Here is a 25,811-nt window from a genome sequence, read left to right as displayed (position 1 = left end):
TGCAACCTGAAGGGTTCAATCATGCCTGATCAACGTCAATTGGGAAAACAAGCCAGATCACGGGGGAATGACTCAGTTGATCATAAATCCCGAGGCCGTCAAGCCATCAAGTACTTTTCACTGGGTTCGACATATTTTGGCAGCATAGCATATAATACAAGGAAATCCAAAATAAATCAACCACAGCAAACTTAACGACTTCTTTTGACAGCCACAACCAGGGGCTAACCATCCACTTTATCTCGGTTGCTATTTGCTACTCCAAAGTACTTTAATGCCACCACCAATTTCAGATTAGAAAACAACAGCACTACCCACATTCTAGTTTATCCTAGATTATCCCTGGGTAAACATCTATGTCCATAGTCAGTATCTAAAATTCCTGTTGAGCTCGGGCCTGTAGAAACCTTGAACAGGACCAACCATGGCAGGGCGGAGATGCCTCTGTCTCGCTCTTAGCTCCATCTGGATCAAACTTTCAAGTGCTTCCACATGATTCGCCCCCACTGCTGAGCCTGTTAAAATAGGTTAAACATAAGTCTTTATCAGTATTAGTCCTTGAAAATAAAAGAACCTCTAACGAATTGTAAGGAGAATGTTTTTTGGCAACTTTGAGGCAATAATTACATGCTGGTTATTTTCGAAATATCACATGACTAATCAGTGAAAAATTCCAATCTTAGTTACTAAACTAAAGGTTCCCAAACGCACATCCTTACTGCACAGAAGTTTACCTGTCATTCTCATCAGCATGGATTCTCCATAACCAGGCTGGCGAGGGCGAGGGCGTATCTCCAAACTATTCACTTCAGCTCTATAGTCAGGCCTGTGCTGTACTGGCTGAGATAGAGGAACCCCTCTTGGCAAGCCTTGTGGAGGGAAACTTCCAGGCATGTTCATGCGCTGCAGCATACGATGATGGGCAACCGGGTCAACACGATGGCCACCACGAGCAGGAAGAACATGTTGCATGGAATTAATATCTTGTGGGAAAGAACGAGTGCCACGGTGGATAGCTTCTGGTATGTTGAATGGCACCTGTTGGTTCTGATGGGTGCCACGGTTGATAGATTCTGGTATGTTGAATGGTACTTGTTGATTCTGACGGCTGCCACGGTGGATAGCTTCTGGTATGTTGAATGGCACTAGTTGATTCTGATGGTTGCCATGGTGGATTGCTTCTGGCATGATGAATGGTACTTGCTGATTCTGATTAGTGCCATGGTGGATAGCTTCTGGCATGCTGAATGGCACTTGTTGATTCTGATTAGTGCTATGGTGGATAGCTTCTGGCATGCTGAATGGTACTTGTTGATTCTGATTAAAAATATGATCCATGTGCTGGAACGTCGTAATTGCACTTTCTATAGGGAAAGTTGCAGATGAACTACTTCCAAAAAGTTGATAAAGATTGTTTGGGTCAACCTGATCATGAGAAGATGACCTCGGCATATCATGGCCAAGTACCTGAACTTGTTCTGATTCAGCAGGCACGCTACTTCGGAACCTGTTGCTGAGATCAGCAACTTCTTTTGCTGTCAATAGACTATCCGCTCTAGCGGATCCAGCATATGGCAAATTATGAGTATTGTCAGCATGCAGTGAATCATTCACTGAAAACAGATCATCTTCCTCCGGCAGTTGCATTCCCAAGCCTTCCTCACCAACGCTAGCACCTTCCCAACTTGAAAAGGCAGAGAATTTTGTGTTGCCATGCTCTACTCCAGCCCCCTTTTTCATGTGTAAAGCACTGTCTTTACTGTGGTCATCAGGAATGAGCGAAGGTATAGTCCCTTCCGCTGAAAACGGTAATCTCTTGGATGATGAATTAAGGCCACCAGCAGTATCTTCTAGGACAGAAACTGGAGAATCCCTAGAACGATGACCATTCGTAAAAGAAGCTCCAAACAATGGTTCAAGTGTCATATTCTTACCCAAGGTGAGGATAATTTCAGTATTACTGACCAGATCACTTGCTGTCGTACCACCTTTGACCATACCATTAGGATCAGAACTCGGCAGTTTATCAGCTGGTCCCATGTGGAACTGCAGAGGAGATGAATCCTTACTGGTTGTTCCTTTCTGTAACAAAGAAAGAATAGGGTGTGATGAATGCTTGTCAACAGCAATTTGCTCTCCAGCCCTTGGTTCATCTAGAACAGTCTGACACTTCTGGGAAGTAGTTTGCTGATTGGAGTTACTAGGGCCACTAACATGGGCTAGCATGGTCACCTCAAGATCCCCACATGTCACAACTGGAACTGACTCTGGAATACCATCGGTGCTAGACTTCTCGAGAGTCTGAACAACAGGTGCAGGAGATATAAAATGGCAGAGCTTAGATCCAGATTCACAATTACTTCGTGATGTTGTTGATAAATTCTCAGAAGTACCACCAGATGCCGAAGGACCTCGAACCATATTGTCTGCAAAGATATTTTCATCTTTGACAATCATGCTGAGCAGCTTCTTTGATGATAAATGTTCTGCATGTCCTGAGCCTACAAGCAACGTGAAAAGCTCGAATATGTAAAGAAACGACTATTATACGAAGAACGTTATGGCGAAATCAAGAAAGTAAATAAGATGATGCAGCATGGAGTTCAACCTAGCATACACACTCAAAATACAGACGCCTGTAAAACCCTAACTTTATTTGGAAAGCATTGGTAGCTGTTGACAAGATCATTTACCAACATGCTGAAGTTACCTTATGTACCAACCAGTGGTTCAGTTCCCTACATTTCTAATGATAACGTTACAGCAACTAAAACATAGCAGTGTCAGCAAGCATGATGCACATTGCACACATACAAACCAAAAATACCTTCATGTTTAGCACATTTGGATGATTCTGGTACAGGTGAAACCATTATATCATCAGTTTTCCGCTGCCGACTCTGAAAATTGTTAAATACTGAATAAGTACATGCAGACAACATAAGATGGAACGTCTAAGTGGCTAAAAGGTAGCAGAAGGGAAAAAACCATTTAATTAATGAAAGGAAAAGAGCGATTTGCCGAATGCTATTCTCAGGCTTAAATATGTAAACACTCAATTTCTAACAAAACACTCGTGCAAAAGTTGGAGACTCGTGTTTATTATACAGTTCGATTTTTCAACAGACTATTCAGAATGTTGGTTCTTAAATCTACAACATTAGTACTGTCGGCTGAACTTCAATCTCCACATCATCTCAGAAACCAAAAATAGTACTCCGTAAAATAACTAGAATGTGTACAAAATTTGATGCTGCCAAAATACATGAAACGGCAATTTATTGTCTTGACCAGTTACTATTTGAAACCATGATTTATCTTATAATTTGCACATTCTGTCGTAAGGGTCATGAAGTAAGTAACAGTTACATTTAGTATGAAATGTGAGGCCATAAGATTCCGAAGACCTAAATGTTATAAACAATTAAAACTGATTACTTCCACATCAAACTAATTAGGTGTACGATATGATCCTCAAGTCATTTATTAACTAAGAGAATAGATACAATTCTGAATTGACAGTTATACCTCTGAATTGAGTGATGATGAGTTGGAGGACTGCAGCTGAAGCCTTTTCTCAGGTAATGCTTTTGAGAAACCAGGGGGTTTGAGTGGCCTGGTTTTAGGAGTTGGTAGAAGTGGAGGTGTTTTAACTGCATCATCTTTAGAGCAAGAGGAAGCATTCAATTCAACTTGCTCATCAGTTCTAGTACGAGGACCTCCTTTTCCAGCAGAATTCTCTACTAAGGAAATTATTCCATCACCGAGATTTTCTCTGTCACAGTCAGGAGCGTTCTTCTTTTCTTGCAGGGCTTTATGCTGCTCTTTCCTCATCAATTCAAATGATTCTACAATCGACAGGCAACAAATATTATGCTCTTGATAAGTGCAGGATAAAAAATATGACAAGATCAGTGTGCATCAGCAATTACCTCTCCGTTTTCTTTCTTCTTCCACTCTGTCCTCGTTTGAGCATTCGGAAGAAGAGCCAAATGTCTCATCATTAACCGAGTCGACATTTTTGTGTGGTACAGGTATAACCTGCCATTATTAGCGTGCAAAGAACTTCAAATTTCCATCAAAACTTGCACCAAAATAACGAGGTGTGAGAAAAGAGATGCTTCTTGCTTCCCAGTGCAGGAAGGGAACATAGGCTAAGTAAAGCAGTGCATGTATTGGCTACTGGACATTAAACCTTGTATGGACGCGGTGGCTGGTAACGGCCAGAGTTCCTGTTTAGCTGATACCCACTCCCTAGATCATTTGCTGCCAAAGGTCCAACATAACGTGGAGGCCTGGGGAAAGCACCGCTTCCCAGCAACCCGTCATGCTCGGGTTTTGGCAAACTGTGCTTAAACTGGTTTCCAGGATGCATATCTGCAAGAGACCCATGACATTGATTAGCAGAATAACCAAAAGCCTGATGCTCCCATAAACAAGACATGCGACAAAGGAAATCAATCCAGATTACTAAACAATCTGAATGCTGAATTTAAGCATGTCAATAGGAAAATCCAATCACTCAGACAGACATGTAAAATGGCGAGGTGCTAACTAGCAGAGACGGGCAGTCGGTCACCGACCAACATAACGACATACAGTGGCACAAAACCGTCCATGACGTATCATATCTATTTCTACGAGGTCATAATCCGAGAGACGTATTAATTATGCAGGGCAAGGCATTTTCTGCATTGGTTTCCACGATGCCTATCTACAAGAGACCCATGGCATTGATAAGTAATGGAACAACCAAAAGCCAGATGGTCCCATAAAGAAGACAGACAGCAAAGGAAACTGTTCCGGACTAGTAAACAAATTAAATACTGATTTGTCGCATTTCAATTGAATAACCAATCATTCAGACAGACGTGTAAAATGGCAAGATGTCGACTAGCAGAAACGCTCACCAACCAACATAACAACATACCATTCCAGTGGCAGAAAACCATCGATGACGTATCAGATATATTTCTACAAGATCATAATCCATAAATAACAGAATAACCGAAAGTCCAATGCCTGTCAGCAAGAGATCTATTTCTACAAGGTATATTCTGCATCGGTTTCCAGGATATGCATCTGCAGGAGACCCGTGGCATCAATGAGCAACAGAATAACAGAAAGTCGGATGCTCCCATAAAGAAGACATTATGCAACAAAGGAAATTGCTCCAGACTAGTAGCAAACAAATTAAATACTGAATCTAGCAGTACAACTGAACAATCCGAACATTCACACGTGTAAAAACCGCCCCACCGACATACCGACACACCATTCCAATGATGCAAAACCCCATTCATGACATATCACGACACGCGCTATTTCAACAAGATCATAACCTCATAAATCCCGGACTGAGACACAATCATTCATGCAGGTGCAATATATTCTACTGGAGACCTTGGGCAGCAGCGTTTCAATCATTCATTCATCAGCCAACCATGAACTCACTCACCGAGCTGATCCGGCTCGCGTGCAGGCAGATCCCCTTGACAGTTGCCCGATCCAGACGGTGAGGAAGCATCCCACCTCGCCGGCGGCGCGGCCTGGTTCATCATCTCACTGCTCCACAGCAAACAAACAAAGCACGGGTGAGTAAACGAACTAAAAGCGAGCGCCGCCCGGCCGAACAGACATCAACCCCTCCGATCTAGGCAGAGGAAAGATACAAACTGGAACACGAACCTGAGGGCGGAGGCGTCGACGCCGGCGGGGAGGTCCCTGGACGCGACGGAGCCGGCGACGGAGAGCAGGAAGCTGCGGGGGTAGGCGATCCTCCCCCTCCTCATCGAACCCGTCGCACTCCCTTCTCCCTCATCGGGCCTAGCATTGATCGGGGGTCAGGAACCCGTCGAAACCCTACGGTAGAACAAAGAGCAGCGAAATCGGCGACATGGGGAACAAGGAAAAAAAACCTACCTCGGCAGCAGGGCGGCGACGGCGGTGTCGGGAGGCTCCGAGCAGCCCATGGAGGAGGATCGGAGGCTGACGGATCGGACCACGGGGCGGGGGGTTGGTGGCGCGATCGGAGGCTCCAGCGGCGGATCGGAGGCGAGATTTGTGAGAGAGAAGAGTGTGAGAGTGGGGAGAAGAGATGACGAGAGATGATAGATGGTGTGAAGAAGAAGAGAAGAAACGGAAGAGCTTTATTTCTCCTCTTGTCTTCTTTCTTCTCTTGCCGGAAAAAAAATATTTTTTATTTTCTTTTTACCCTCTGAATAATGCAAGTGATTTATGGCTGCTGTAAAGAAAAATTGAAGCTGTGAAAAAAAAAGACTCGGTAAAAATCTGGATATTGTTGTTTCTCCTTTCGAGGGGACTATATGCATTGGCCATTTCTCTCTCACTTGCTTATTTGGAAATGCAGAATTGACTTGTCCAGAAAAATTGCATATTGTCATATTAAAAATGCTGGATTTCTTTCCCGAGAACACTGCATAAAAAAGTTAAATCATGAAGACCTTGGTATTTTTTTTCTTTTGAGAGAAAGAGATAGAACGCTTGTAGTCTGATTATCTTTTTTTTAGGAATACATTATGATGACATACAAACCGAGAAGAAAATAGAAGTTAGTTGCCAAAGAAATATGCACAAGCTTCAAACGCGTTCGAAAGGGTTGAGACACCGCATCGGAAGCTCACTTGCAGCGAGGAGATCTAGAACAGTCATTCCCGCATGAGGCGAATACTTTGATCTGGAACGAAGAATCTCGTGCAAGATGACAAGCGGCAACACACAAGACCACAAGAGTTGGTCGAAGAAGGTCCACGACAACACGTTCTCACTGGCGCCGAAAAAGTTGTTGTCGCGACGCGAACCGGAGTCGAAGGGACTTATTTTCATGCAACAACGTCTCCACCGTTCATGCATATCCGTTACTGTCACTAGCACTTCTCTTCGTTCCTTTTTATAAAATATTCTAATTTTTTATTCCAAATCAAAACGTCGTATCCTAGGAAGATACATATTATGATGAATTTAAATTTTACTTCCCATCCAAATTAATTGTCGAAGCTTTGTCTAGATACGTTTGCACCTACAACACTGAAACACATTTAGACACATGCATAGCTAGAAAAAACCGCGATAATTAATTTGGATTGGAGGAAGTAATTAATTTGATTCAGAATAAATTTAGAGCATTTCATAAAAATGGATACAGGGGAGTAGTACTTAGTTTTTCTTGCACACGCAAGACAAGACCACGTAGAGGGCCACCGCCCACCGGTTTTGAGGCGGTTTGCCGGAAAACAGGTGAGGTTACACTCTTATTGAGTGGGCTGGGCTGGGATGGTACAGTGTCGTTTATTCGGGCCTACGTTGCATGGTTGTAGGCCTTCCGGCCCATCCTTGATCGTTTTTCTCTTTGGACCGTAGCCCATCCTTGATCGTAGTCCTCAGCATTCCACCGTGGAGGTACAGAAGGTGGGCCGGACAATTGGTCCTTGGGCCTACACCACATGGTTTATCCATCCACCGTAATAAGTCGCGATGCTGATGAGGTGGCTCATGGTGAGTTCTCTGGGTCTTCCGACAGTGTACATGTTCCTGGTCACAATCCTCTGGATTGTAAACTCTGAATGTTTTCATCAGTGAATAAAGAGCCACCGTTAGCTTGTTCAGAAACAAAAGTGCTGCTCTGGCTCTGCAATGGTGGTTTAACAATTTGATGGTCTTATTAATTTGACGACATTGATGCGCGCGATCTATCTGTTCATTTCGTGCCCAGCAATTAATCAAGATAGACCCGACTGGTTGAGTCGACTACGCTTGGCTAGCTTAATGAAGGCTGCTGCATGCTGCCTCCGTGCAAGAACGAGTTAAGACGTCGAATAGCTTAGCTAATGATAATTTGCAGGACACGTGTAGTGTGCGAACGTACGTACGCTCCCTCTTTCTCCCACCCTCTGTAGTACACACATACTGGTCCAGTACCACTGGAAGGAAGGACCATGCATGAATGTCTCATCGATCGATCTCTACCAAACCAACCTGTGCAAAAAATTCATCCCAAAATTCGAATCAAACCTGAAATTCCATTCGAATCAAATCTCAAAAATCCAACCAGGCTAATGATGAATATATACGGCATATTAATTGTACGTTGACGACATTTTCCAACGGATGTGGGAGTATTAAGTAGTTTCTCTGTCCAACAAATGATGTCTCAACTTTGACTAAATTTGAATGCATGGAAGGAGTATGTATTTTCTTGGTAGAAAATTAACACAATCTCTTATGTGGAGTATACATTAATACTGCTAGCTAGCTACTCGTTTGCTTTCATTCGTTCATTGAGTTTTATTTTCTCTCCTCCTGTTCCTGTTCCTGTGCCTGGCTTCGTATCGATCGGCTGTGCTAGCTATGCTTTGTCATTTGCTTCCCAGTTGTTGTTTCCTGGAGACTGATCGATCGATCTCTCCCAGCAGGGACCAACGACAGCAGCAATTATTGGCCTCTATAGGAGGTCATAAATATCTTGGCCATTTCTGCGTGACCCTTCCTCTATCTCACCCTCCAAATTTTAATTAACCATCCTGCTCAATCGTCCGGCCGGGCCCCCAAAAATAACCATATAACAAAATGCAAATTGGCCAAGCTGCTTCTTTAATTTTTCGCAAACTGCAAACATGCATGAATTCGCACACGCACGGCATATACAATGCATTGCCAACACCCACCCCACCGCCGGCCTCCGGCGAGGCCTACCTCCGCCGCCGCCATTAATTCCGGCAAGCCCGGCCCATATATGGCATATGGGCTGCGTGTCAAGGGTTCAACGGTACACATAGTATAGCTACACACCTAGCTAGCGACAATAACTAATTAATGCGCGGCTAGTGATTGAATTGTGTTGAAGCCAATATATAATTAGGCCCCATCCCAACGAGCATATGCATATATCGATCTATCGGTCTCTAGATAGCTAGGATGGTCCTCGTGCCATCGACATGTTTGCATGCATGGGTCCATGAGGAATTCAAGCAAGTGTCGGTCTTAGCTAGCTCCATCTCCATCTAGCGCGCGCTCTCTCTCTCTCACTCACACAAGCAAGCACAAATTAATTAATGGAGGCGTACGTGGTGGTACTCCGTACGTGCAATGCATGGGCCATGCACGAAATTAATCAAATCAAAAGAGACAGCGGATACATCGATCAAGATCACTACAAGATCACATGCAATTATAACTAATTAAGCTCCTCCATGCAAATACATTTACTCCTAGTCCTTCATTGTCAGTGTGCCCAGGGGCGGAGCTAGGTGGTGATTCTGCTACAGAAAGACTTATCAGTAACGATCGAAAAACAACATCAGTAACAGTCGGGGCCGCCGTTACTATCTTCGTGTTATGGGTATCATCAGTAATGGTCGCTCCGACCGTTACTGATGTACCATCATCAGTGGCGGACGGGCCGACCCGACCCGACCGTTACTGATGTATATATCATCAGTAACGGTCGCGTTGCCACATCAGTGTCGGTCGAGCGACCGACACTGATACATTTTCGGTATTTAAAAATAATGATTAAAATCACAAAAAATACACAGGAAATACACAGAATAATATATACAGCACATCACAGCACAGAAAAATACATATAAAGCCGCATCATAACACATCACATCACATCATTTAAAGCATACAAATGTATATAAAACCGCATCATTTAAAACATATAAAGATTACAAATGTATCTCACTTCACGACATTGATTACAAAGTGTCAAAATTTCATAGAAGCATAAAAAAAATACAAGTGTATTTCATTTCAAGTTTGAATCTATTGTTGTGGGTGAACCCTAGACACCACTTGTTCCACGCGTTCGTAGAAGTCCCCACTAGGCTTGATGACCTCATTGTTGATGAGATGGGCGAACTCCCTTTGAATGTTATACACGACCCATTTAGGTCGGTGTCCCATTTCATTCGGGGCCCCAGTACTCTTCCATCACCGCGACTGACCCCTTCCACTCAGGCTTGAACATGATGGCATTCTCCATAAGGATGTGACAGCAGTAGTAGCCATAGAACACACTACCGGGCGGCTGTTGCTGGCAAGGAAACCTGTGGTTGTGGTGAGGCTCGTCTTTATAACCTTTACCAGCTAGTTTTCCCTTGGTCGCCACTTTTCAGACAGTGTTAGTGAGTGATTTGATGGGTTTCCAGAACCGACCTCGAACACTATTCTTCGGAAGTAGTGAATCGAAGTAGTACACCACGGACCAAGGCAAACAAATGAGTAGTGTCACCCTATGGTCTGTGTTTTCAAAAGAAACAAACTTTAGTATCTAAGGGTGTATAAGAAAAACTGAATTAGAAAAAACAAACGGTTCCATATATAAAATTGAACTTACTCCAAATTAAGAAAGAAGAGGATAAAGTTGTGGTCCGCGTATTTCTCGAGACATGCCACCAAGTATTTAGATGCCAGGGTTCTTGAGGGATCCTTTTCTGGCTCAAGACCGATGTCACCGTAGTTGAACATCGCGGGATCTAGAATGGCTACTTTTTTTACCTCCATTCGCCGCAGTTCTCTTATTTGGTAGGCAGACCACAGCCTTAAGAGGTTGATATCAAGCTTCTGGCGGTTGAAGAGGTGGAACAGTTCGTTGAACTCCACACCAAAGGTGATAGGACGTTCCTGAATGTTCCCGCTTTCTTGGTCAAAGAAGCCATAGTCTCGTGGGATTCGAACATTGGTTTGTTAGGCATGCTGTTGAGAACTAGCTGATGCTTCCATGTAGAACTGATGAAGCTCTTGCATCTCTCTGGACACGGCACGCAGGGAATCTTCGGTGAGCATCGGTCTTCCAGGATAGTAAATAAGCACCCGGTCAAACTCCCTAGCCACGAAATAGGATCTGTCTTTGAATCTCTGGCCTTGACGGGGGTTCTTGATGAGAATGTCAGGCCTATTGTCCTCCCAGACTCCAGTTATGTTAGGCCCATAGTGCATCTCATCTTGAGTGACATTGGAGGACTCCTTGATGGTCTTTCCGCCGCGCCCCCTCTTTTTATACCTCCTCTTATTGTCCCATGCCTTCTGCTCCTCTGTCTTATACTTGTCATCGATCTTGCGGCCACCCATGGACTCAGCGGCACCCAAGAGATAGAAGCTTCCAGCCTGTGCCGACCCTGTGGTCTGGCTATCTTTGAGCTGTGGAGGCATCGACATTGTCCGCTCTTCATCTCCGCCGGCATCGACATGAGGAAGTATCCTAGGGGAAAGGCCGAGCGGCGATTGAGAAGTACCTTTGTGGGCGGAGGGAGATGGAGTCATAGAGGGCCGGCGCTGGTTGTAGAGAGATACTAAGCTCCTAGGCCACATAATGCGGTAGTTTGGACAACCGCCTAGGATATCCACGCCTTTCTCCGGAGGTAGCGGGATAGCATAATCACGATGCTCCTCGACGACGGAGTCCACCATCACACTCACTTGTGCGTCGTTCATAAGAATGCCGTGCACCAGTGGCGGTGATTGTCTGGGCATCAGGCGGCCAATGGCGCCTACAGGCTTCCCAGGCTTGTCTACGTGGATACAACACTTCACCAATGCCTGCGTGTAACATGTGTGTAAGATCTTTATTCATGAAGGTAAGGAGTGAAAAAGAGTTTGAAAAGTATGCTTACAAGGATGTCGTCGCTCGGACCCGGATCATTATCCCGGATGCCCTCGCTTGGGTCCGGTTGGCTAGCGGGGGGCTTGTCCATGCTAGGAGCCGGGCTGTAACCTGGGGTGTAGGTGTCTTCGTCGTCCATACGTGTGTCGGAGGCAGCGCTGCTCTTCAGCGGGGTGCTCTTTCGTGGGGGAAGAGGAGGAAGAGGAGGAAGGAAGTTCCTCAAACCTTCCACTCCTCCCCCGAGTATGGCGTCAAGGGTGGGGTGGTCTTTGGCCAATGCCGACACCAAATGATGGACGGCTTGCACTGCATATTCTCGTGACACCTCTTGACACACTATAGATGTCTGCTCTCGCGCCTCCGCCTTAGCTTGTTCTATTATTTCAGCAGAAGCGGGGAGCTTTTTCTGGACCCTGCTTCGCTTCGAAGCAGGCGGGAAATAATCATCCAAGCAGGCCCTTCACTTTCCCCTAGAACACTGCCCGTGTGCTCAGCCTTTTGCAAGCCGGCGGTCACAGCCGACTCCCACCTCTTGCTCTGCACGGAGTTGTCGGATGTTTCTGACCTCTTGCTCTCCTCCCACTTGTGGGCATTTTCCTGTTATCATATAAGACGGGACGTGAGTCTATATGCATCAGGAGTGTCATAATTAATGCCAAAAACAAATAAATGCATGTGAACCCTTACCGTAAATTTTTTAACAGGTGGCTGCATTGGCTCAATGCCTGCCCACTCCTCTGGTGTCATGTGCTGACGTGCATATTCTCTAGCACGTTGGTCCTCCAGCATGTCATACACTGGAGGCACCCTGCCTGCCGCCTCGAGAATTCGGTCCTGCTTGCGCCAGACCTGCTTCTTCCCCTCTTTCCCTGCACTCTCTAGTCTGTGGTTCAAGGGCTTCCTCGCGCGCAACGCCCTCATACGTTCACTCTTCACAATGAAGGCAGGGCCAGACAATTCCTTCTTGAATTTGTCCCATTCGGCCTCATCAGTTATCGACGGCCATTTCTTCTGATGATCTCATACGGTTTGTCCATCCACTTTCTAGCGGTGGTTTTCCAATTAGCAAGTCCATTGCGCAATGCTATGTTGACGGACGCTAGGAATCGCTCGCGCCACTCGTCAGATACTTGGAACCTCCTTGCAACGTCCGCGATGCACGTGTTTCTAACGACTTCGGAGATGTCACTCCACTCGTCGGTGATCTTGCAATATTTACGTGCAACCGCTCCACAGGTCGTTGCGAAGGCCTTTTGTGCCCTCTCAGGCGACTCCGGGCGGCCTCTCTCAGAGGGTTGGGTGACCACGTAACAAAACTCCTTCAAGTTGTGGCTCCCCCTCGGCGTCTTCTTCCTTGGCTTCTTAGCGGTAGTTTCAGTTGGCTACGGGTTACTCTCTTCCACCCGTCGCTCGTTGTTGCGCTCTTCTAAATGAGAGCTACCTGAGCCAGAGCTGGCAATTTGCTCTCCCGATGAAAACTCTTCATCGACACGATCTACCTCCTCCCTATCAAGAACTGATTTGTAGCTACTCTTGCCCATTTCGTACCTAGTCCATCAAAACCATCAAATATATATCGGCCAAAAAATTTGACATGACCTATGCTAAAAACTAGCAATTTTTCTCTACTAGGAGGTCCAAACCTACATAAAAAACTCACCCGCATATGTACCCCCTCGGCACGATGGCTGGCCCCTTCTCCAATGACCCGACACGATGGTCGGGCCCACAATTCATTACTCAATTCTCCAAAATAGCATATAAAACCGCTATATAAAAACTACATGTATAGCATATAAAACAACATGTATATAGCATATAAAACATTATGTATATAGCATATAAAACTACATGCATATACTCATCTGTGCTATATATTATCTACTGATGTGTGCTATATATCATGTATACAATGCTAATCAAATTCAATACTATATCAAATTCACAATGGTAAATAAAATGTGCTCACTACAAATTCACAATGATAAATAAAATGTGCTCACTACAATGCTCTGTAACTCAATACTATATCAAATTCACAAGGGTAGATAAAATGTATCCATGTTACAAATTAGTTATTACAATATGTGTGCCCATGTACATCTAATTTGATATAAATTATCTACTACTACAAACTACAATGCTAATCCTAAATTAACAGCAAGAAATCCTAAATCCTAACCCTAAATTAACATCAAGAAATCCTAAATCCTTCGGTATCTAGTATCGTCTAACGGTGATTGACTTCTGCGAGATGCTGTCAAAGAAGTCAAAAAGCTTCATGATTGTCTCCCTTACGTGCGGCTCCATGATACCGCTGATTGCAACTGAAAGTAACTGAGTGAGTATGACATGGTTGTCGTGAGACTTCATGCCAGATAGCTTGTGACTCTTCATGTCAACTAGATGCTTGATGCTCGACGAGTAGTTCGATGGGACTTTAATGCCCTGCAGGCACTGGCACATCCTATGCAACGCGTCTTTGTACAGGCTATAACATGCAAGACGACACCGCATGGTCACCGTCACGAAACCATTCTTGCCGGCTGCCGACACTTGATCTTTGCCCCACAACTCTTTGGTCTTCCGTGCATTTGGTCCATCTTTCGTCTTCTCTGGAATGTTCATCAGCAACCCCAGCACGATGCCGCATACATTTTTCTCCACGTGCATGACATTTATGCTGTCGCGGCATTCTAAATGTGCCCATTACTCCAGGTCCCAGAATACGGACCTCCTTTTCCACACGACGCCTTCAGGTTCCTTATATTTCTTCGCAGCAATCTTTCCGGGGACAACCTCAAGATCGTTCACAATTTCGAGGATTTGCATACCAGACTTCTCCTTTGGCGTTGTCCCGTGCTCCGTCTTCCCATTGAACCTTTTCTTGTCATCCCTCTAAGGGTCTTTAGCATCCAACCACTTTTGGTGTCCCATGTAAACAATTTTGGATGAAACGGGCAACTTCCTCGATGTCGTGTTTTCCCCGCACTTTGTACAGGCCTTGTAGCCATGTGTCACATGGCATGAAGTATTTCCATTCGCGGGGTAGTCATGCACGCAGGTCAGAAGCGCTGCTCTCATCGTGAAGTACTCCCTCCTGTTTGCGTCCCAAACCACTCTGCCAGGGTTTCAAAGCTGTTTCAGCTCATCCTTCACTAGCTTCAGATACACATTTAGATTAGCTCCGGGCTGCTTTAGATCCTGTATGAGCATGCACATGTGGATGTACTTTCTCTTCATGATTAACCATGTGGATGTACTTTCTCTTCATGATCACTGGCCATGTGTTGTGCTTGTCGTTCATGTTTCCAAAAGAATTTATCCCGTCAGTGTTGAGACCGAGCCTCAGGTTTCTGGGCTCTGCCCCGAAATCAGGAAATGCCGTGTCGAAGTTCCTCCACTAAGTCCCATCGGCAGGGTGTCTTAGGACCCCAGCTTCCTCCACACGGTAGTGCCCGTCAGGATCGAATGCAGCCTGCACAGGATCGTGATAGACGAGATACCTCGCGTCCTTAACGTTTTGCATCCAACGCTCAACTCGGCCACCTGCCGTAAGATACCAGACAGTCTTTGCCGGCCTGCCCTTCATCACTTCTTCCCCATCGTCTTCGCCAGGTCTGGCGTTTTTCTTCTTGTATCTCGATGCACCGCATATGTGGCAGCTCTCATGGTTCTCGGACTCTCCAATGTATACCATGCAGTCGTTTGGACATGAGTGATGTTTCACGCAATCTAATCCAAGCAGGCATGTAATCTTCTTCGCCTCGTATGTGCTCTTGGGCAATTTTTTTGGCTGTGGAAAAACCGAAGCAAGGTAACTCAACAAGTCCATGAAGCCCTTGTCTGACCAGCATGATGCTGCCTTCAGCCTCAAAAGTTCGAGCGACACTTCGAGCACGTTGTTTTCTTCGCCAGCTCCATCATACAAGGGTGTGTTTGCGTCCTCCAACAATTTTTTGAATTGAGCAGACTCTGCCTCATCTTCGGGGTCCTCCAGCTGCTCCCGTAGATACGGGTCATCTAGCATTTCGGTAATCCTGCCACGTGGAGCTCCTTCACCTTCCACATTAGCCTCCTCATCGACACTTGTTTCTTCCTCGGAATCATTCACTAGATCATACCGCAGGACATCATCATCTTCGCTACCGCTGCTGACATCAACCGCATCCTCCCCGTGACAAGTCCAGCGAGAATAACCTTCCACAAAACCCGATGCCAGCACGTGCATCTGAAAATCTTCAGGCTTCATCATTCATGTGTTTCCACATTTGCGACATGGACAACGGATCATCACAAGTCCTTTTCGTTCCATATCACCTTTCGCGACTCCAAAAAAGACCGTCCATTCGGTTATCCATCGAGCATTGATTCTTTCCGTGGCGTACATCCAAGAATGGTCATTCGATCTACAACACAATACACAAGAAAACAAACAAAGCAAAATAGTTAGCCTAATCATTGACAAGGGGATTAAGGTGTTAATTAACCGAGGCTAACTAAAAACTTGAAATTAGAGATATTCAGAGAGAAATTGGAGGCCGGCGAGAAAGATCGGGAGGGAGAGAGAGCTCGCAAGGGAGAGGGAAGCTTCGGGCGACGACGAGGAGGCCGCATTTTGGCCGACGACCGGAGCTCAAAAATTTGAAATTGGGGAACTTCGGAGAGAAATTGGAGGCCGGCGAGGCAGATCGGTAGGGAGAGAGAGCTCGCAAGGGAGAGTGAAACTTCGGCCTCGAAGATTGGAGCTCGCCGGCCATGGAGATGGCGGCCGCCGGCGCGGGGGGGAGAGAGGAGGAGGGGAGAGGGAGGAGGCGCTACCGGGGGGGCTCGCCGGCGGCCATGGCGTGTTCGGGCAGGGCTTCGCCGTCGCCGGAGAAGAAGGCGCGTTCGGGCAGGGCTTACGACGCGCAGCACAACCAGCTACGGCTCTGTTCTTCGTATTTAAACCGCGACACTCATCAGTGACAGTCAGGACTTGGGCGACCGTTACTGATAATAGGGGGTACAACAGCAATGGTCGCGTTAGGGCGATCATTACTGATGCGTGGTTCATCAGTGGCGGTCGTCTCTTAACCGACCGCCACTGTATCTCGCGAGGTAAGGCGACTGTCACTGATGTATGGCTGGGCGGGGACGGGCAGACCCCGCTCTGTTCATCAGTAACGGTCGCGCCGGACCCGTTATTGATGTGCCGTTGCATATAGACCGTTTTGTACCGGGATCCAAAAAGAAAATTAGTGCTAAGTACATCTAATTTTTGACGGTGCACCAGGGATTAGCAGCAGGAGGACAGCAGGCTCAAGGATTTTTGATCGAAATTGCATATAGATTTATGTCAATGTCCAAGTTGTGCAACAGGGTATTTTTTTCCTCCGCCCCTAAATGTGCCACCATGCATGCATGCAGATGCACGTACAGTACAAACAACAATTGTCGTGGTCCGATTGTGCCGGGGTGTTGGTATTTTGTTGATGGAATTTCTCGCATGCAGCAATTATCGTTAGCAATTTGGATTTACTAGAAAAACTGGACCACACTGGGTATATAGAAAAGCTGAAAATGTATTGGGAGTATAGATCTTGGCTTCGTCTTATCCGGTGGGTGGACGGAATTGAATTCGGACACACTACGACATATGCAGGAGATCCGGATCCATCCATAGGCTGGGAAACCAAGAAAAACTAAAATTAAAAGTAAATAAAAGGATGAACAAAGCATGTAGAGAAAAGAAGGAAGGAGACGAGACTACGGGGGGCCATGCAATGCAATGCATGCAAGGATGGTCCTGCATGCCGGCCGGCTGTGCGGTGTATAGTCGTCGTCCCTCAGTCCCTGACACGTCCAACGGACAAGGGGGCCCACCTTTCGTCCTCTCCATGACGTCACCCTGTTTTTGGACTCTAGCTAGCTGCCTTACCTACCACTCTTTCGATCCTTAGCTCTAGCTTGTTGTGTCATTGTGTGTGTGCAAGCTTTGGTTGGAAATCTATTGGTTGAACGTTCATGGTATGGTCTTATGTGACGAATGCTTGGCCGGCTTCGGGTCCTTGCGAGGTGAAGAAGGCGAGAGAGGAGAAAGAGAAAAGGGGAGAAAGTGGACGAGTGGTGAAGACCGGAAGGGAAATATATATGTAGAGGAGGGGGTACTCGATAACCTCGACGGTGATGGTGGGCCGGACGAGGGTTGTCCGAAGGTTAAGCGATGAACAAATCATGGGCAATGAGCAAACCCTCGCGGCCTGGCCTAGAGAATGGCTCGGCGGAGCGCGCCGATGGTTGCTAGGTATCAACGACGAGGTAAGAAGCATATATAATAAGGAGGGGTGGGATAATGCCAGGAAGACTGAAAGACATGCGACCTCCAATTTTAGGGACGTAGTTCCTGTTTGTTTGGAATTCAGCTTCAGCTTTTGGTGCTTTTAGCAATCTCAAAAACATTTCTCCCGTTTACACATGAAACTGAGCACGACATGCTTTTTCGCTAGAAGCACAAAACACGTCCGGAGATGCTTCTCAGATTCATGTGTAAATAGGAAAATTGTTTTTGAGATTGCTAAAAGCACCAAAAGCTGAAACTGAATTCCAAACAAACAGGACCTTAAACCGGATCCCGTTTGCATCCGGCTCCACGGTGGTGTATCGAGCAGCGCTGCAAGAGGAGGAAGAAAAAAAAGTCAGAGACGAGTATCCACACTATTGTCCTTGTCATTTTGAAAATTGTTCATGCAATGTATGAGCATCCTTGGCCACGCATGCATTGAGATCTGGAAATTTTATACGTACGCGTGTGCAGAGAATAAGATAACTCTAGACCAGACTGATACTGCAGGCCAGGCCAGGCCAGGGTGCAGAATACTTTAATTAATTAGTGCAGCATATCATATATAATCTGTGTGATTACAGCATCATGATGCATATGCCACCACCACCTGGCTGGTTTATTATACCATGGCCTACACATGCTCTCACGTAAGCATGTACCTGCAGGGACAGTATACTAGTCCCTACACAAGTTTCCAAAAGGAATCCATTTGCCATTGGGACGGATAAACAAATTTAACACCGTACTACGTCAAACGGTGTATACATATGATATGCAGTTGACAGTATAATACTCGCAGCTTGCTAATGACAATCAAAAAAGGATTTACCAAGCTACATTTCAAGAGCGTTTACGGTGAGGTTTCGCTCTCTTTTTTTCCTTCTTCGATCTTCTTCCTCGTCCCTCTCTTGTTTTCGAAAAAGCCGTAAAGATTTGGAAAACCCCGTGTTTCGCGCCTCTTCCGGAAAAGCGAGGATTTTATTGATTAATTCAATATCGTTTGGCCCTAGCTTTTGGTTCTTCTTGTACACCAATCGACTATTAATTACTAACTAAGACTCTAAGACCCTCCACTTGACATATCCAGCTGAAATGTTACTTCTTCCGTTTCTAAATATTTTTTGTGGTTTTAGAGCAGCAGAACGTTGGCATACACGACATGTCCAGCTGAAATACTACATTATACGTAGAGACTCTTGCTTTGTACGTACGACGTCTTGTGAGACACCTGTACGCGCTCTGCATAAGTGCTACTGTATGTGTTGCCACGTCTCCTCTCCTGCTAGCTTAGCTTTCATGCACGGACCGGGGGCCGGCCACACTTCATCAATGGAGTACTGTTCAGCCTCTTTTTCTTCTAAACCGTATATATATGTACTAGCACTGTTCAATCTTGGACTTGTAGTCGTGACACACTGGGACAGTACTGAGCCAAAGCCAAGTGTACGTACGTATGTATAGTAATGGAGATGGGTATGTATATATGACAGTAGTGTATTAGTACTGTTTATGTATTGCGTTGTCTATTATACAGTATGTAATACCACTAGATGATTCAATAATTTACCTTTAGAAAACAAAAATCTTAAAACAAAAATTACAACATGTGTGTATAGTACTCACAATAATATCCAAGAGGACACAGGCAGACAGTCAAAGCCAACGTGCCGTTTTTAGTTGTCTGAATCCTTTTCTTTATCTCCCAAAAGCACTCCATTTTTTTTCATTTTCTTTCTCTTGCTAGTTTCTTCACAGATAAATAAATTCAAGCCCTACGCGTCCAGAGGAGGCAAAAGCAATAGCAAAAATAAGCATCGTCTGCCGACACATCCTGTGACATTGACCACTGGATGGCCACAGATGAGCAAGAAACCAAAACAAAACAAGAAGCACATGATCAATACAGGAGCTACCAGTACCATGCAAATGCCTAGAACTGAAGCAGCAGCAATTAGTAACAGATTGATCGAATCGGTTGATGAATTATGCTAATCTCTTATAGATCCATCGTCATATATAAGCAGCAGCGGTAGTAGTACTAACAAGTAAGTGATCTGATCATATCATAGGCAGCTAACATTAACAACAAGCAGCAGCAATTAACAAGAACGAAAGAAAGAAAGAAGAGAAATTTCCTCTCTGGGACGAGCTAGCTACCTAATTCGAGGCATGGATGCTAATTAACCAAGCTATGGCGCAGTACGATCTTCTCCTAATGGTGTTCCTCGTCGTCCTCGTCGTGGTGTCCGCCATGGCTCTCACCTTCGTCCTGATCCTGATCCGCCATCGCCATGGCTCTCCCGCCCGCCGATCTCCCAATCTCACCGTCTTCCCCATCGTCGTACTTCTCGCCGCCATCCACGGCCATGTCACGGAGGCCTTCGTCTTCCCCATCTCCGGCGGGCGCGAACCCGGGCGGCGGGCCGTACTGCGCCGCCTGATCCCCCGCCGCCGTTCCCGCAGGGCACTTGACAACGGCGTCCAGCAGCTCCGAGCTCGCCGCCTTGCCCGCGCCACCATCGCCGGCAGCATCCATGGCTTCGCCGCCGCGGCCGGAGTAGAGGCGGTTGAGCTCGTCGAAGTAAGGGCAAGTCTTGGCGTGCGCCGGCCGCTTCTTGCCGCTCTCTTTCGCCTTGCGGAAGTACTTGTTGATGTTCTCCCACTTCTCCTTGCATCTCTTCGCGCTCCGGCCGCCGTACCCCGCCGCCGCCATGCGCGCGCTCACCTCCTCCCACAGCGGCCCCTTCAGCCCTGGCTCCTGGAACCGCCGTTCCAGCCCCGACCGCACCCTGATCAGCGCCTCCACCTCCTGCTTCGGCCACCGCGACGGCGAGGCCGAAGACGACCTCAGGACGCCGGCGTCGTACGGCACGAGCTCCGTGCCCACGGCGCTGCTGGCCTCGGGCTGGGGGATGATTATTTCTTCGGAGGCCGCCGGAGCTGGGGAAGACGGAGCAGGGGGAGGGAGGACAATGGGGTGGCCGGAGAGCTTCTCGAGGTAGGAGACGATGGCGGCCTCGCGGGCGGCGGCGGAGGCGCGGTCGCGGGCGCGGGCGGCGCGCTCGCGGGCGGAGCTCTCGGACTCCTGCCGGCGCCAGGCCTCGTCGCGGGCGGCGCGCTCGCGCTCGCGGCGGTCCATGGCGGAAAGGAACTGCGCGTGGAGGGACTCCTGGTGCTCCATCAGACGCTGCACCAGACGCTCGAAGAAGGACGACGCCGCCGTCGCCGCCTCCTGGCTCCGCCGCCGCTTCCGCTTGCGCCGCCCGTCCGCCATTGACGCCGGCGGTTGAGGAGGCTGGACCACGGCAGGGGTTTCTGTTTCTTCTCCGGCGGAGGTCTCCGACGCGTTGGCCTGCGGCTGCGGCGGCGGCGCATGGGGGAGTATGTCGTCGTCGCCGTCGGGGCACATTGTGGGCGGAGGCGCGTGTGGGAGGTCGGCCATGGCATTGTCGTCGCCGGTCAGGCCGGAGCCGGAGCCGGTGGTCTGTCCGGCGCCGCCGCTGCCCGGCTTGTAGATGGCCTCCAGCTCGCTGAACAGCTTGTAGCTGCTATTACCGCCGCCCGCCGCCGCCGCATTAGCGGTTACGTTGTCGTCGCCGCCCTTCTTGAAGTAATTGGCCGCGGCATTGGCGGCCGGTGACGGCGACTCTGGCGTGGGCGCCTTGTCCTTGCCGGCGGCTCTCTTGCTGCTGCTGCTTGTGCTATGGATGAAGTCGATGTCCAGCGGCCGCCTGCACACAAAGCAACCAAAAATGAAGAAATCAGCTCACCAAACAAGAGGAAAGCAACCAATTTGGCACAATGGCAAGTGACAAAATACAGCAATTCGAAACAGTTCGCAGCAATTGAAGACAGAAAGATGCACATCATTTTTTGAACAGTTTGCAGCAATTGAAGATAGAAAGATGCACATCATTTTCTGAACAATTTGCAGCAAGACAAGAAACGGATTTAACCAATCGGCAGAGTGAAAAAGGCAACAATTTGCAAGAAGTAGAAGAACAAGAATTGGGCATCTGCATCTGCACGGCATGCAATGCAATTATGCCTTTGCCTTTTCATCCTCTTGGGCGTAGCGTGATGCAATGGAGTGCAATGAGGAAGCTAAAAGGGAACAAAAAAGGTCTCTGTTTGGTTTTGCTGCTGGAGGAGGAATCGCAATCAGGTCAGGTGCGTGTGTTGTTTTCGTTCCATGTCCCTCTCAATCATGCCACTATTATTGCATCTGCTCACTCTCACTCGCTACTCATCAGTCCCTCCTCTGCTCCCCACCCCCAAGCAGACTACAGAGCATCCAAGGCAAAACCAAAGCAGAGCAAACAAAGTTGCAATCTTTTCGTTTCTTTTCCCCTTCCCATCCCTTTCGTTCCTCTCTACTACTCTGTCCATCCATCCATCCGCCACGAAGAGCAAATAAAACAAAGATGGATCGGAGCAGCAAAGAAATTGACACCATGAATGATGAATTCCCAGTTGCAGGAGTGAGTAGGCAGGTTACTAACCAGGCGGGTTCTTTGATGGAGGCTTCCTCCTCGCCGGTCCAGCGCCGGAGCCGGCTCTCCGTCGCCGCCTCGTCTTCTCCGCGTCCGGCGCCTCCCCCTCCTCCTCCGTGGAGCATCATGCCGCTCCCCCCGCCGCCCCCGTCGTTCATGGCGTCGTCCGTGGCGCCGCTGCCGCTCTGGTCGACCGCGAGCTTGAAGTTCATGGCCGCGGCCAGGAACGGCGGCATCCCAGAAGGAACCGCCGCCGCGCGGGTGCTCTCCGGCACGGCCGCCTCCATGTCCAGCCCCAGATGCTGCTGCTGGTGCTGGTGGTGCTGCTGCTGCTGCGGCGCCCACCTCGGCTGGGGCTGCTGAGGTTTGTGATGTTGCTGCTGCTGTTGGTGGTGGTGATGCTGCTGCTCGTGGAAGAGCTGGAGATGGTGGTGGTGGTGCTGTTGCCCGGCCGCCTGGTGGTGGAGCAGCTGCTGCGTGAACGGGATCCCGCCGCCGGCCGCCGTGGGGCCACCGAAGTGCGCGAAGTGCGGCGGCATCTGGGGCGGCGCGTGGTGGTGGTGCTGCTGCGGATGCATGGCGTGGTGGTGAAGCGGCTGGTACCTGAACGGCGCCCCGAGCTCCTGCTGCCCTCCGGCCGCCGCCGCCGCCGCCGCCGCATGCTGCTGCTGCGGAGTAGGAGGCGGCGGCGGCGCGGCGGCCATGGCGAAGCCGCCGTCCATGATGAACTGCTGGAACTCCGACACCCCTCCGTACCCCGACTGCATCGCCGCAGAGACCAACAATGGCGCCTTCCAACCCAAATCCAGAGGGGTCTAGCTCTGCTCCACACTCACTAGTATACCGATTAGCTGAAGCTCTTCGAGAAATTGCTACTTTGGACCTCACATGTCTGGCCAACAACAACAGCAGGAGGAGGAAGAAGGTGAAGAAAGAACCAAGCTTGGAAATGCAAGTTTAAGAATTGGAATTGGAAGTTCAAGATTGGGGCTTTTGGGGGCGAGGTTGAAGGAGAGAACTCCTCAGCTAGAGGTTGGGAGGAAGGGAAGGGGTGGGGATGGAGTTAAGGGTAGGCAGGGTTTGGTTTCCATTTTGCTACCTTGGGGAGCTTTATCTTTTGGGGGCGGTTTTGGAAAAGGAACCCTGCGCAATGCCTATATTTGTGGATGAGGGGCGCTCTTTATGGGCAGCCTGCTGGTCCTTGTCCCGGTTTGAATGGAGCCTTGCTTCTTAGGGCAATGCCTCCCATCAATGCCATGTTTGCTCTTCATGTGGAGGAGATTGTGGATAAGTGATATGGTGGTAGTCCATGCATGTCTTTGATTTTTTTTTTTGCACGTATGGTTTAGTAAGGCTTTGTTTCGAACTAGGGTTCGATCACCGGTTAGTACCGTTCCGATTATAAATCGGTATTTTCAAACCAATCGTGAGTGAGTGAATGCAAAAGTGTTATGTCGATGCCTACCATTATTAGTGTGAATAATACAAGCGGCATCGTTTGTATTATTAATCGGAGTACCCTGATAATCCTCACATGTCAATGCCTACCATTATCCGTCCGAATTTGATTCAGTTTCACCCCTAGCTGTAACAAGTCTTCTTAATTTGTGTTTGATTGGTTTTCTTGTGCCATAAAGGAGCACAAGATGGCGAGCGACGCTCTTGAAATGACGTGGCAGGCGGCTAGTTCATGGGCTTATTATTATCAAACAAGCCAAAAATGCGTGTATCATACAATTTTTTCCGTGATTACAGTTTCTCACATATTTGAAAAGCACAAGCACTAGCAGTATGGTTACAGTTTCATCTGAGATCTCTGTCAAAAGAGTTGTCAAACAAAACAAAACAAAATCAGTCCAACGTAAGCAAGACGTGCTGTTTTGTGAAGGAAGAACACATGCAGTCCTGTTTTGGAATACCGGATGAAAGCAGGGGTGTGTGAGGGGCGAAAAGGACCTGTCCGGACGGACAGAGAAAAGAAAAAAAAAAGGAAAGGGGAAAAAAGTGGAAAGAAAAGGCTGAAAGAAAGGGTGCGTGTCTCTGGGCTGGAGGTACAGATGTTGACGTCGGCTTACGCATGCATCCCCACCGCCAGGCCCAGGCCCAGCCACACACGTGCCACGCACGTGCGGACAAAACTTAACTTAGAAGAAGATGATGATACGTAGCCTTAAGCCTAGGGCCCTGCAGTTAATTAACTTAAGCTCGCTTCGTTTTCCTGAAAATTCGCTCAACCTGCGCAGCACCGTACTGGCTTTCTAAAAAAAAAAGGACTGTGTGTCTTGGGTTCCGGCCCAGCAGGGAACGGCCCGTGTACGGTCCAGACGGGTGGGCTGAATTACTGGGCCGGCCTTCGTCCAGGCACGTGTCGTGGCATGATTGGAGAAAAGCCCCGATCTAAAGGGTGGGGTGGCCCAGAGAGCAGAGGAACCGTGGGACGTGCAAAGCCTACGTGGGTCACGTCCGACGCGACGCCCGTCGCCCTCCTGCATGCAGCCTTTCTCTTCTTTCTTTTTTCCATCTCTCTCTGCCTCTCACTCTCTCTGGCTACTTGATAGCATGTCTTTATAATACACAGCCAGGCCAAATTAAGATAATGCAATGCATATACATTACATGCCGGAATAAAACTCCAAGATCAAATCAAAATGTATATGGAGTAAGTATTCGTATACTGTACTCGTATTTCCCGCCTGCCTGCTGCTCCCTCCGTCCCAATATATGAGACACGCACGCACTAGCATTACAAATTTAACTTAAGAAAATATAAATTATATTTAATAAAAAATATATCATTAGATTTTTAATCAAATAAACTTTCTAATGATATGTTTTTACGTTATATAATTTATTTTTTTAATTAAATTGACGATCTTGAGACGCGTGCTGGACGGAGCTACAGTGCATGTATGTATAGATATCTGTTTACCTGACATCACTGAGCTAGTACAGTAGTAGCGAGGCCAGATGCGCAGCTATGCTAGCTAGCTGCCTCTGAACCACGCGCGTCACATCCTTCTCCTATTATTATAAGTTTATTTATATTATAACTCAACTTAATTATTTTTCTAGCTAGCCATCCCTCCTTGCTCTGCGTGCTCAGCTCAGCTTAATTTTTTGACGTATTTTGTCCGCACATACATGCGTTGCTGCATGCTCCTATACGTACAAAGCCTCATCAACCACGTTATATACTGTACATTACTCCACTACTACAATACAGTATGAGTATTTTGATTCACTATTACCCCCTCATTCATTACGTGTCAGAATTTACTTGTGCTAGCTGCTATACTTGGGAATCAGTCGATCGACTGACCGGCTTGCCTATAGCTACCTCTGCATGGCCACCACAGAATACGTATAG

At 47.5% G+C, this 25,811-nt stretch overlaps 2 protein-coding genes across 2 annotated transcripts; both read right to left on the bottom strand.

The window, feature by feature from the left end:
• Positions 1–57: 57 nt before the first annotated feature.
• On the bottom strand, positions 58–6,129 carry LOC100825004. Its single transcript, XM_010235357.3, has 9 exons — positions 5,923–6,129; positions 5,689–5,826; positions 5,459–5,565; positions 4,196–4,377; positions 3,933–4,041; positions 3,529–3,848; positions 2,828–2,900; positions 735–2,501; positions 58–515 (listed from the first exon to the last, which is right to left on the bottom strand). The coding sequence occupies exons 1-9, from the start codon at positions 5,970–5,972 to the stop codon at positions 367–369; spliced, it is 2,895 nt and encodes a 964-aa protein (XP_010233659.1). The 5' UTR covers positions 5,973–6,129; the 3' UTR covers positions 58–366.
• Positions 6,130–19,913: 13,784 nt separating this feature from the next.
• Positions 19,914–23,663, bottom strand: LOC100824700 (trihelix transcription factor GTL1). The gene is made up of 2 exons (XM_003570729.4): positions 22,454–23,663; positions 19,914–21,682 (listed from the first exon to the last, which is right to left on the bottom strand). The coding sequence occupies exons 1-2, from the start codon at positions 23,209–23,211 to the stop codon at positions 20,164–20,166; spliced, it is 2,277 nt and encodes a 758-aa protein (XP_003570777.1). The 5' UTR covers positions 23,212–23,663; the 3' UTR covers positions 19,914–20,163.
• Between the last annotated feature and the right edge of the window lie 2,148 nt (positions 23,664–25,811).

Source organism: Brachypodium distachyon, chromosome 3 (assembly GCF_000005505.3).
Source record: "Brachypodium distachyon strain Bd21 chromosome 3, Brachypodium_distachyon_v3.0, whole genome shotgun sequence".
Classification (NCBI taxonomy): Eukaryota; Viridiplantae; Streptophyta; class Magnoliopsida; order Poales; family Poaceae; genus Brachypodium; species Brachypodium distachyon.
This window is presented reverse-complemented; position numbering and strand designations above follow the sequence as displayed.